The sequence below is a fragment of the Theropithecus gelada genome, chromosome 2 (assembly GCF_003255815.1).
Source record: "Theropithecus gelada isolate Dixy chromosome 2, Tgel_1.0, whole genome shotgun sequence".
Taxonomy (NCBI): Eukaryota; Metazoa; Chordata; class Mammalia; order Primates; family Cercopithecidae; genus Theropithecus; species Theropithecus gelada.
Genome location: NC_037669.1, coordinates 110,893,675 through 110,906,743, shown reverse-complemented (window position 1 = coordinate 110,906,743; position 13,069 = coordinate 110,893,675). Strand labels below are relative to the sequence as shown.

The following is a 13,069-nucleotide window of genomic DNA, read 5'->3' as shown; positions in this document are numbered from 1 at the left end:
AGTGCTCAGGAAACACTCTGTTGAATTGTTGAAGCCATTGTTTTGCAGGACATCCTTGTGGGGAAAAGCCTTGATTGGGGTATTGTATCCTCTCTCTCTCTCTTTTTTTTTTTTGAGACAGGGTCTCACTCTATCACCCAGGCTGGAGTACAGTGGTGTGATCTGGGCTCACTGCAGCCTCGACTCCCTGGGCTCAAGCAATTCTCCCACCTCTGTCTCCAGAGTAGCTGCGACTACAGGTGCACACCACCATGCCTGGCTAATTTTTTTTGTATTTGTAGAGATGGGGTTTTGCCCTGTTGCCTAGGCTGGTCTCAAACTCCTGAGCACAAGCAATCCACCCATCTTGGCCTCCCAAAGTGCTGAGATTACAGGCGTTTGCCACCATGCCTGGCCTGTATCCTCTCTTCATTTCATGAAAATTCTTAGAGAGCAGCCACATTTTTGGGAGAGCAGCACTCTATCTCTTAAATTGAAGATTAGGAATATGATATAGAATTATTCCAAAAGGGCTTAAAAAGCCAACAGGGGCCAAGAAACACAAGGATCTCAGTTCACTCCCTTTCTTGCTTACACAGGGAGGTAAAGGTGGGTTCTTAGTGTGGGAGACAGAACTGGAGGACAGACAAGGGTAAGGTGCCTGGGTCACTGTTTCAAAAAATAAATACCAGGCAAAATGATTATCATTTTCAACTGTTTTTGCCTGGCTTCTAATTTCAGACCTGGGATTCTTTTCTTTTCTTTTTTTTTTCAGTTGATGTGATAGCTAGCAACAGAAATTCAGTTAATTATGGGAAAGGCAATCTTCTCTGATTCATTTCTGATTAAATAATTATTTCACCAGTTTATACCCCAATTTATGCTTTGGTAAGAGGTTTACAAAAATATATACTCTATAAGAAGATATAAAAACAAGTGAGGAAATGAAGTGAAAGGAGTCATTCCTTCATTCACTCATTTATTTATACATTTAACAGATACTTATTGAGTACCTACAGTGTGCAAAGCACTGTTCTCTGTGCCTGGAATATTTCAGTAAACAAAACAAACTCCCTGTCCTTATGGAGCCTATTCTAGCCTGGGGTAAAAGGTGATAGACAATAAATACATGCACAAGTAAGAATGTGACATAGCAGCTGGGCATGGTGGCTCACACCTGTAATCCCAGCATTTTGGGAGGCCAAAGTGGGTGGATTACCTGAGGTCAGGCATTTGAGACCAGCCTGGCCAACGTGGCGAAACCCCATCTCTACTAAAAATACAAAAAAATTAGCCAGGCATAGTGGTACGTGCCTGTAGTCCCAGCTATTTGGGAGGTTGAGGCAGGAGAATCGTTTGATTCTGGGAGGCAGAGGTTGCAGTGAGCCAAGATCACGCCATTGCATTCCAGCCTGGGTAACAAGGGCGAAACTCCGTCTCAAAAAAAAAAAAAAAAAAAAAGAATGCAACATAGTAGGTGTTACTTTCTGCGGTATGGACAGGAAAGCAGGATAAGGGAAACGGGAGCAACAAGAGTGAGGGCAGGGGTGGAAGGAGAGTTACTGTTTATAAGGAAGGTTCAGGAAGGCCTCTCTCATGAGGTGACATTTGGACCTGAGATCTCAATGAAGTGACGAGTGAGTCACATGATATCTGAAAACAGAGAGTTTCAGAAAGAAAGAGCAGTAGGTACAGTAGGTATAAAGGCTTGAAGGTTTAAAGCTTGAAGGACAGGTCTTGCCAAGCATGTTTGAGGAGCAGCCAGGAGGCCAAGGTAGCTGGAGCAGAATAAGGGGGATGAGGGGAGGAGGTAAGGGGATTTCATAGGCCTCTGCAAGAGTGAGATTTTACTCAGAGATACAGGGAGCCACTGGAGGGTGTTGGGGGCAGAGTAATGACCACAATTTGACTTCCATTAAAAAAAAAGACTAATGGGCCTGGCATGGTGGCTCATGCCTGCAATTCCAGCACTTTGGGAGACCGAGATGGGCAGATCATGAGGTCAGGAGACCGAGACCATCCTGGCTAACATGGTGAAACCCTGTTTCTACTGAAAATACAAAAAAATTAGCCGGACACAGTGGCACATGCCTGTAATCCCACTTGGGAGGCTGAGGTAGGAGAATCGCTTGAAGCCAGGAGGCGGAGGTTGCAGTGAGCCGAGATCGCGCCACTGCACTCCAGACTGGGTGACAGAGTGAGACTCCATGTCAAACAACAACAACAACAGAAAAAGAGAACAACAGAGTGCAGCCAGAAAGGCAGCCGCCCCCTCGCACGTTCATGGGGAACCTGGTGCTAAACCATTGGTAGACGACCTGCTTCTGGGTTGGGGTTTTCTATGTAGCAGAGCAGCTCCCTCTCTGCAATCTATTGAAAGTCAGCCCTTGACATAAGGGTTTGAAAAAAAAAAAAGAAACAAGGAAGGAAGGAAGGAAGGAAGGAAGGAAGGAAGGAAGGAAGGAAGGAAGGAAGGAAGGAAAGAAAAAGAAAGAAAGAAAAAGAAAGAAAGAAAGGAAAGAAAGAAAGAAAGAAATAAAGAAAAAGAAAGAAAGAAAACCACTCTGGCAACTATGGTGAGAATAGTTGGTGGGGGAAAGGGAGGAAGCAGGGAGTCCAATTAAGAGGCCATTGTAATAATTCAGATAAGATATGATGGTGATTTGGATGGGGAGTTACAAGTGGAGATTGTATGAAGCATTTGGATTCTGGATACAGGATTTGCTGATGGATCGGACTTCGTCTTGCTGATAAAGAGTGTGAGAGAGAAGGCAAGATTTTGTCCTGAGTTACTGGAAGAATGGAATTGCCATTGACTGAGATAGATAAGGCTGAGGGGAGAATGATCAGCAAACTAGGAATGGAAGTGATCTTTCTTAACCTGATAAAACGTATCTACAAAAACCCCACAGTTCACCTTATACTTAACGTGAAAGACTGAATGCTTTCCTCCTAAGATTAGGAAGAAGATAAAGATGCCCCTCTTGACACTTCTGTTTAACATTGTACAGGAGGTTCTAGCCATTGCAATTAGGCGAGAAAAAGAAGTAAAAGTTATCTGGATTATCAAGAAAGAAGTAAAACTGTCTCTATTTGCAGATGACATGATCTTATATATAGAAAGTCCACAGGAATCGACTACAAAACAATTAGAACTAACAAATGAGTTCACCAAGGTTGCAGGAAACAAGATCAGTATACAAAATTCAATTCTGTTTCTATACACTAACAATGAACATTCCAGAAATGAAATTAAGAAAACAATATCATTTACTGCCATAAGACTACATGACATCAGCCACAGAGAGTGAGAGAGAGAGAGAGAGAAAGAGAGTCTGGGTAGAGGGGGGAAGAAGAAGGTTTGAACCCCAGATCACCAAAATTCAAAGGTCAGGGAGATGAAGGGAAGCAGTAAGGCGGTAAGGCAGCTGGACAACCAAGAGAGTCATGTCCTGGAGGCAAGTATTTGAGAACAGAGGAGGTGATCAACAGTATGTGATGCTGCTGAAGAGTGAGTAAGATGAGGACTGGGGATTGACAACTGAGTAAGTTGAATGAGCCTGAGTGAAAAGCAAGAGAGAAAGAATGAGAGACAGGAGTAGGAGAAAAGCTCTGTCCAGAACCAATATTTTTTTTGGAAAATGTAGTAAAAGTGGAGCACTAGCAAAATCAATATGCAAGCCCATTTTTTTCCTTATTAAATTCAGTGGACATGCATTTTACTCTCAATTACTCTAAAGTCTTGTAAATGTGCACTCTCAGTTTCCATACTATCTCATTGTAGTCTGTAACAGTTTGCTGAGTGGACTGGTACTTGTCCATGGAAGCCACTTTGGCAACATGAGCTAAAATGGATTCAACATGGATATCATAGAGTACTGGGCCTGATTTTGCAGGAGGTACTTGTTAGAGAATAAACATTGGTCTCACTGTCTCAGAGGCCATATATCTCCTTGTTCAGAAAGCATGAAGCCTGAAGTTTGGTCCCACATAAGTTATAATCATAAGCAAGTGAAAAATCCTGCACAAAGCACTATCCTTTTCTATAAATGATAACAGCTATCTGCTCTCTTCCTCATAATTTTGACATTTGTGTGGTATTTTAGTCTGACTTGCTCATTTAAGTTTTATACAACCCTGCAAAGTGGGTGGACTTTTTTTTAATCCCCATAAAGAAACAGGCTCAGAAAGAGGAAACAACTTGTCTGCCCTCATGCTATTTGGAAGCGATAGAGCCAGGACTACCCTTTTAGATCCACCCATAAGCTTGCCACCAGACCGGGTTGTGGGATTTTTAAAAATTGCTTTCCACATTTGAATTTAACATCAGCTGTGCTTTGATAATTTATGTCCTATTTTTGTGATCACAAATTTGCAGGTTGAATTTAGTGTCACTCTGAGTATGTGTGAGTTGTCAACATAGCAAGATAAATAGACCTTGTCTTTCAAATCTAAACAGTTGCTGGATTATACTATTGTTGGTTTTAAATTCTAACCAGAAGTGCTCTTCATTCTGAAAATGCTGCCTTGTAACTGAGTTGTTTCCTCTTTCACAGCATATGAGCTATTTGCATTCATCAGTCACATGGGAACATCCACAATGAGTGGTCATTATATTTGCCATATCAAAAAGGAAGGAAGGTGAGTCATTTTTAGAAGGTAAATGATAGCTATGATTTATTGAGTACCTACTAGATGCCAGGCACTCTCCTAGGTACATTGTATGTTATCTCATTTGGTTCTCACATTGGTCTTGTAAAGGGTACATTGTTAATGCCCTTTTACACATCAAGACACTGAGACTCAGGGAGGCTGAATAGCTTGACCTTAGCTAGTAAGTAGCTATGTCAGAGCTGGTATTCAAAGCCACTTTCAACTATCATACCAAGGTGACTTCCCAAAATAAAGATGCATCCTGCAGCAGAATGTATGCTGTAATTGGAACCTCCCTAGGATTGCCATATTTAGCCAACAAAATGAAACAAGATAAGAAAAACCAGGATGCCCTATTAAATTTGAATTTCAGATAAATAATGAATAATTTTTTAGTATAAATAAATTTCAAGTATTCTATGTCCCAAATATTATATGGGGCATGCTTATACTGAAATTAATTATTGCTTACCTGATACTCAGATGTAACTGGGTAACCTGTGTCTTATCTGGCAGCTCTAAACCTTCAGTGCATTGCCTTACTACAACCTTGCAGTTGGCTTCTCAGCCTTCTTAAGTAGAATTGTTAAGTGTTTGGTGAACCGGGAATGAGACAGTTGTGGAATGAAAGACTGCTGCTTTCCTCAGAACCTTCTCCCTGGGCTGGATCCCTACAGGCCCCACTGGTACCCTTCCTGCAGCTCCGTACTGAGTGGCCTGTGGGTTGGCACTTCTGCTTGAGGGCAGTGCTCAGGCCATGTGGACGCTGGAGAAATGCCTGAGTGTGGCCTCTTGCTCCATGGCTCCCACTGCAGGACTGGCCATTTCCCACCTGGACTCCATTGTGTTCTTTTGTGGTGTGTCTTTTAGTTTTGTCTTCTTGACTTGATTGATAAAATAGTTGAGCACAGCAATTTATCTTTTTTTTTGAGATGGAGTTTCACTCTTGTTGCCCAGGCTGGAGTGCAATGGCACAATCTCAGCTCATTACAACCTGTACCTCCCAAATTCAAGTGATTCTCCTGCCTCAGCCTCCCAAGTAGCTGGGATTACAGGCATGCGCCATCATGTCCGGCTAGTTTTGTATTTTTAGTAGAGATGGGGTTTCGCCATGTTGGTCAGGCTGGTCCCGAACTCCTGACCTCAGGTGATCCACCCGCCTTGGTCTCCCAAAGTGCTGAGATTACAGTTGTGAGCCACCGCGCCCGGTTGGGATTTAATCTTTGTCGTGAATTCTTTTTATTACAAACACAATAGCTCTTTTAAAAACACTTTATGGAATGAAGTCAAAGAAAATAAAGTAAAAATTCTTTTTAAAAGAAAAATAGCTTAATTATAACTTTTAAAGCAATAAAATTCATTGTAAATAATTTATAAATATAAAAATATACAAAGAATATGTACTCTGGAAGCCTAACAATAACCATTGTCTACATTTTGATATATTTTTCTTTGTTGTATTGGCTCATTGGAAGAAAGTGTATATATGTCTATATGCACACATATTACATATAAATATGCACATGTATTTACAACTTAACTAAAAGCTTAAAATATGTGCAGAGTACATACAATTTTTTTACCTGCGTTTTCCCATTTCATATTATATCATGATTATTTTCTCACTTTGGCAAATATTCTTTGAATAAATTTTAATAGTTCTATAATAGTTCACTGCGTGGATTTTTTAAAAATTCTGGTTTTAAGCTAGTTTTATACCTAAGACTGAAATAAGCATTGTTGTACATAATTCTTTGACTCAATTTCTCAGGCTATGTATGGATTTCTATAAAGGGAGTTATGGGATCAAAGGTTAAAATGTTTGGAGGCTCCAGATACATTTTAGTAACCACTTTTTGATTGAGCTTAAGAATCAAAAAGTAAGTTGTAGCTGGGTATAATGGCATGTGCCTGTGTTCCTAGCTACTCCGGAGGCTGATGCAAGAGGATCCCTTGAGCCCAGGAGTTTGAAGCTTCAGATTGTGCTACCATACAGCCTGGGAACAGAATGAGGTCTCTTAAAAAAAAAAAAGCAGTTGTGATTCCCTACCAGCATTCTGTTCCTTTTTATACAACGAACTTGAGTATAGTATCTTCAAACATCATGGTTAAGTATTGTGCGCCATATGGTTTAGTAACTTCTCTCTGTAAAGTTTCCTGGAACTGACTGAAATCCATCAAATGCTTCTGTCTTGTTTCAGATGGGTGATTTACAATGACCACAAAGTTTGTGCCTCAGAAAGGCCCCCTAAAGACCTGGGCTACATGTACTTTTACCACAGGATACCAAGTTAAACCTCAAACATAAAAGTTGGCAAGAAGAAGCCATACGCCTTTTTAATTTGCCAAAAAAAAAAAAAAAAAAAAAAGAAGAAGAAGAAGAAGAAGTTGAAACAACCAGACATGAAGGAATACATGTGGTATTTATAGTTTATTTAAAGAGCACCATCAGTTGACACCTTCTGAAATAGAACTGGGAAGAAATTTCTATTAGTGATGATACACTGTTATATTGTAGATAGTTTTTATAAATGTTCAAAAAGAGGATGATATTTAAAAACAAAAAAGTATTCATATTGCTGGTGGAGGATCTGCCATCAGCACATCAGAAATGGAGATGTGCCCCCAGCCCTCTATTTTGCTTTGGGGGTCAGTGGTAGTGGCCTCCGGAGAAACCAAATAATGTGGCCAGTGGTGTGGCCTTACCCACAGCAAATGAAAAGCCCACTTGTGTTTCATACAGAAAATCAGCAATTGGAGGGGCTTTATTTGTGACATATTTTTTTCATGACATACAATAGTTTCTGATGTATCCATGTAGATATTATGCTCTGTCCATAATAGAGCCTCTGCAATGAAAGATATTTTTAATTTAAGTCGTATCAAAATTCATAATATGATTGTGTGAATGTGTGTGAGAGTGACTGAGAGTGTGAGACTTACTAGAAGAGGGAGTCTACTAGAAAATCTGTGACAAGTTGGTTTTTAAAGGCTGAACAGTTGGTATTAAGCATATCTGAAAAAAGCAAGTAAATATTTTCACAAAACTATGACTCAGGAACCTTCGAGAAGATTAGTTCCCCACTTAGATTTTAAGGAGTAAAAAAAAGGGCTGAGTTATGCCTTTAAGTGCTGTCAAGAATTCACTTGGGTTTGGGACATTTGCTGGTGTAATGCTAGATGCCCACAGCAGCATAATATTGTACTTTGTCAAAGGTAGGTAAATTCTCTGTTTCTCAGCAGCCCCTTTCCCCAAAAGGTATGGTGTTTATTTTTAGTTAAAATAGCTAATCTCTTTTTACCATCTCACATGATAACTCTTTGGAGTCATGTCACGTGCCCCAAATTTGTCTGTGATTTTCCTGTCTCTGAGTTCTTTATCTGCCTCCATTTCCTTGTTTTTCTGGGGCCATAGTCTCATCTCTGCCCTTTTTTGGTTTATCACCTTCTGACTTGTCTTTACTGCTTATCTGATGTGACCGACAGTGTGATCTTGGACACTCTAAGGATTTTAGATGCAAAGAAATTTTATATAGACTATCCTTTTCATTTTGGTTATTTCGGCATTTTAGTTGCAACCTGGGATTAGATTAGAGTTTCCAATGTGATGAAAAGTGGAATGATAGCATTCTGTAATTTCTATAATTTTCCTACTGGTCTGTACCAAATTCTAGAGTCTCTGGAGTTGCTATTTCAGATTATTCGGTCAAATGAAAAAGGATTTATTGCTGCCTGTTTAACATGTATTTGTTTGGTTGAAAGGGTCTTTTTAGAAACTGTAGGAAAATAAACAGAACAACCAGGTGAAATAAAGCACAGACATTGGATTAGGATGTAGTGAGTTGTGAGCAATCAGGATTCTGGGTATGTTGGGGGGCCCTGTCTCATAGGTGATCCTTTGGTGCCATGTGAGCGAGGGACATGGTGTCTGAGGTCCATGACCTGGAGACCTGGGTGCTTCTCCTAGTTGGCTGTGGACCTTGGGCAAGTCCTTCATCCTTCTTGTGCCTCACTGTCCTCATCTGAACAATGGTATGATGACACCTGCCCTTCTTTCCAATCATGCTTTGAGATACAGTGAGATTGGTTACAGTGAACTTTCAATGAGTAGAATGTGGTGTGCTCTGGTGTGTCATAGTAGACTGCCTTTTCTCCTCTGATGTTTTCCTCAATTTGGGAACAAATGAGATTGGCAGAAGGAGGGAGCTCACGGTGCAGTACTTTTCTACTCAAGTGTGCCCACTGGTGTCACCTCCTAATGTTGACTTGGATTTCCTAAAGCAGTCCCACTCTGTTATGAGAGTCACTGACTCCCGTGGACATCCCCACACTAAGCAGCCTTACAAAATCCAGTCCCCTTAGGGCAGAGGGAGTGTCATAGAATAATAATTCCAAACCCGCATCAAAAATGGCTTGTTTTCAGCGATGTTATAAAGCAAAGACCTGTTTTTTGGAATTGGGGGTGACCGAGGGGTTTGGATTGAAATGTGGATAAAGACAGCATGTGTATTTTGAATAAAATAAAAATTTTGTAATAAAACTTTGAAAAATCAGTGGTGTAAAATCAATATTTAAGACTATAGGCTATAAATCGTTTGATTTCATTAACTAGCCCTTTTGATGCCTAGACATATTGTAAGAAATTCTGCTATGGCTGCCTTTTCTTCTGCCTCACAACACAAAGGGCTATTTCTACAAGGCAAAGTTTTGTATATGTGCTATTCTTTACTTCAGATTGAGAGCTGGGAAAAACTGGAGTAAATAATGGGTTTCTTACTTGCTTAAAAACGTATTTATATGTGTATCTCAATATATACAAGGCAGGTTCCCCTATAAAAGTCTGGAATGTACTGCTTAATTTTACACTTGTGTAGACACAATTACTTGTGAGTGAAAAGTGGAATAACGTGTGGATTGTGTCAACTCATTATCAGTCTGTTAGGAGTCCTCTATGTGAGGCATGGTGGTCTAATTGTGAAATTCTCACTGTATATGGGTGTCTGTGTGAAAGACAGCACTTTCTTCTTGTAAATATCTTTTGATGTTCATTTGTGTAGAATTCCAATGAATGTGTCTTTGGAAAAGGTAATGTATCAAAGTTTTTATTTTGCCAGTTGATCTAAATTCCCATATAACCAATCAGAAATCCAGTTTGGTTCAGATTGGGATTTTCTTGTAAAGGAAAAAAAAAGTATGCAGAAAAGACTTTGGAAGAATCATGTGTTAGTGACCCTTTACATCAACGTTGCTTCAGTATTTTGGAATTGACTAGGCTGCTTTCTCCTACCTACAAGAGAATGTGCCTAACATTTCCCAGTGGTTACTTTGGGCCATAGGAAGTCCAATGGGGATAGCTCGAGCCTCTTGCTCCCTGAGTCATTTATTCCCTTTACCTGAACCAGAGCCTTACCTGCAATTCATAGTGAGAGCACCTGGGTCTGGATCCTGACTCCACTCTAAGTGAGGTGGTACTGAATCACTGTACCTCTCTGGGCCTTTTTGTTTGAAACAAGTGGGTTAGGCTAGATTAGCTCAGAAGTCCTCTCTTGCCCTAATGTTTTATTTTTATTTTCCTGTGGTTACCACTAAAGTCTGACAATGTGAAATATGAGGGATCACTTACAGGTTTGGATGTTGTATTTTTGCATTGTTACAGCTTATACTCCCCAGTGGAGGACCTGTGTTATTCTTAGTGCCCCTGACACCCCTCTGTATTCCTACTCCACTTATCTATACTTTTTTGGGTAGTCATCCCACTTTTTTTTTTTTTTTTTTTTTTGAGACAGAGTCTCTCTCTGTTGCCCAGGCTGGAGTGCAGTGGTGCAATCTCAGCTCACTGCAACCTCGGCCTCCCAGGTTCAAGTGGTTCTCCTGCCTCAGCTTCCCAAGTAGCCGGGATTACTGGTGCACGCCACTAAGCCTGGCTAATTTTTCTACTTTTAGTAGAGACAGGGTTTTGCCATGTTGGCCAGGCTGGTCTTGAACTCTTGACCTCAACCTGCCTCAGCCTCTCAAAGTGCTGGGATTACACGCATGAGCTGCCGCATCCGGCCCCACTTTTTTCTACTCTTGAAACAAACAACTTTCCAGTCCATGAGGTACTTTGGCTCCATCCCCCTCAAAAACAAAACAAAAATCCATTTAAAATGTCCTCCTAGAAAAGCCTCAGAACTGCCTTCAACTAAATCTGTCACCTTTATAGAATATTTTAAAATTCTAGAAGAGGATGGGAAACAAAATTTTAATTCAGTTAGAGCTATGATCCCCAAATAAGTGCTGACACAATTGTCTCCCACAGAAAGGCCGTCTTTGTCATCTTGTAGGCATCACTGTTGCTAAATCACATCAGTACAGGCCTTCTGTGGGGAGGTGGCAGGGGGCAGGGGCAGGAGCAGGGGATGGGATTGATAATATCCTTACTTTAGATTTAAAAAATATCCTAGGCTATACAACAAGGTTCTGTACTCTTGAGTTGGTGTCTGAGATCACCAGCGCAGTGTCACATAGATTTTCCACTCCGTAAATGACTCTAAAAGAGTTTGCATAAGACTCTGTAGGCCTGTGCTATTCAATGTGGCAGTCAACAGCCATATGGGACGATGACTACTCAAAATTTGGCTTGTTCAAATCGAGACTGTGCTGTATACATAAAATACACATCAGATTTTGAAGGCTTGGTACCAAAAAGGAATTTAAAGTATTTCATATTGATAACATGCTGAAATGACACTATTTTTGATGTATTAGGTAAAATATTAACAATGTAATATGTATCATTAAAATTCTTTTCACCCATTTTTATCTTTAAAAAAAATGTATCCCCTAAAGAATTTAAAATTAGATATCTGGATAACGTTATACTTCTATTGGACAGCCCCACTCTAGACTTACATGGTGTGAGGTCGGCAGTGAAATCTGTAAATAGGAAAGGCAATTCTGCAAAGCATCTAAATAAACAGAAACAACACAAATATGTTTGCTGGAGTCAGGAGCACTATGAGGCACCGAACATCTCCTAGAAAGCAGATTTTTTTTTTCTGCCGAAAAACCAGTATATATGTATGATCCCAATTAAAAGACAAAAGCAAATGAGGCCAACCTGCCTGTCTTCAGCTTTGCCTGGGAGCTGCTACCTTTGCACCTTTGCTAGCATCTTCTAGATGCCAAAGATATTAGCCACATGAGGGTGTTGGGCATATTCGTTTCATTGTAGGCAAAATTCTCTTGTGGTTTCCCCTCCCCAGGTATTGTTGAGTCTGTTCAAAGCTGAGTGTGTTGAAACACTGCACAAATCCTGCCACTCTCAATGTGCCGCTTGTCTCAGCCTTAGCAGAGGCTGAGTCTGTTCCTGTGCCTACCTGTCCAGCAGGTTTTGATGTTGGCTCCTGAAAGAGTTTGTATTTATTTGATTTTGCACTAGTCACAGTTGTTGTTAAACTATATCAAATGTTTTGGGAGAGTATTTGCCTGTGATGGAAAGAGAGATGGATGATTTATTGCTTCAATTGTTTTAAATTAAAAGCTATTCTCACAATCTGAGGCCCTTTATGGCTCTTATTTTCTTTAATTTTGAAAAATGCCAAGTAAACGGATTCTGCCATTGATTGTTTTCATCTGTCAGTGGAACAGGTAACTTGAGACAATGACTAATCTTATTTCTTTTTAGGGGTTCTTGGCGTTACCAGGCAGCCATCACAGTGGACCCTCAGTGATGGCACATTGTTACCTCTGTGGAGGAGGAAGGATTTGGGGCAGGGCAGAGTCTCCTGCCTTGGACTTTATCTGCTGGATGTCACGTCACAAATCTTTCTCTTGTTCCCCTGGATCTTGGTTTGCTGATGGCCCCCTTAACACAGATAAAAGCAGAGTGGGCACAAGCTATGTCCAGAGACTTAGGCACTTCTATGACACTGTGTCTCTAAGGTGTATGAGTTCTCTATTGCTGCTGTGACAAATTACCATGAACTCAGTGGCTTAAAATAATAAATGTATTACTATGCATATGGTCTTACGGGGCTAAAATCAAGGAGTTGGTAGGGAAGCCGTAAGGGAGAATCAATTCCTGCTTTTTCTAGCTTCTAGAGCCTGCTCATATTCCTGGGCTCGTGGTTTCCTCACAGCATTGGCAACATTGCAGCCCCTGCTTCCGTTGTCACATCTCCCGTGGCTGACTTACTTCCCTCTTATAAAGACCTTTGTGGGCCAGGCCTGGTGGCTCACACCTGTAATCCCAGCACTTTGGGAGGCCAAGCCGGGTGGATCACTTGAGACCAGGAGCTCAAGACCAGCCTGGCCAACATGGCAAAGCCCCACCTCTACTAAAAATATAAAAATTAGTCAGGCATGGTGGTGCACGCCTGTAATCCCAGCTACTTGGGAGGCTAAGGCAGAAGAATCACTTGAACCCAGGAGGCTGAGGCTGCAGTGAGCTCAGATG

The 13,069-nt window shown here is 40.8% G+C and overlaps 1 protein-coding gene across 2 annotated transcripts in view; it reads left to right on the top strand.

Annotated features, from left to right (window-relative positions):
- USP13 (ubiquitin specific peptidase 13) overlaps window positions 1-12,166 on the top strand; it is a 135,984-nt gene extending 123,818 nt beyond the window's left edge. Inside the window, exons 20-21 of one of the 2 annotated variants that reach the window (XM_025377547.1) lie at window positions 4,536-4,620; window positions 6,834-12,166. In XM_025377547.1, the coding sequence (XP_025233332.1) occupies window positions 4,536-4,620; window positions 6,834-6,927 (179 nt within the window). In that variant the 3' untranslated portion in view covers window positions 6,928-12,166. The remainder of the gene's footprint in view (window positions 1-4,535; window positions 4,621-6,833) is intronic. The other variant, XM_025377548.1, reaches the window with a different exon arrangement.
- The last annotated feature ends 903 nt before the right edge of the window (window positions 12,167-13,069 follow it).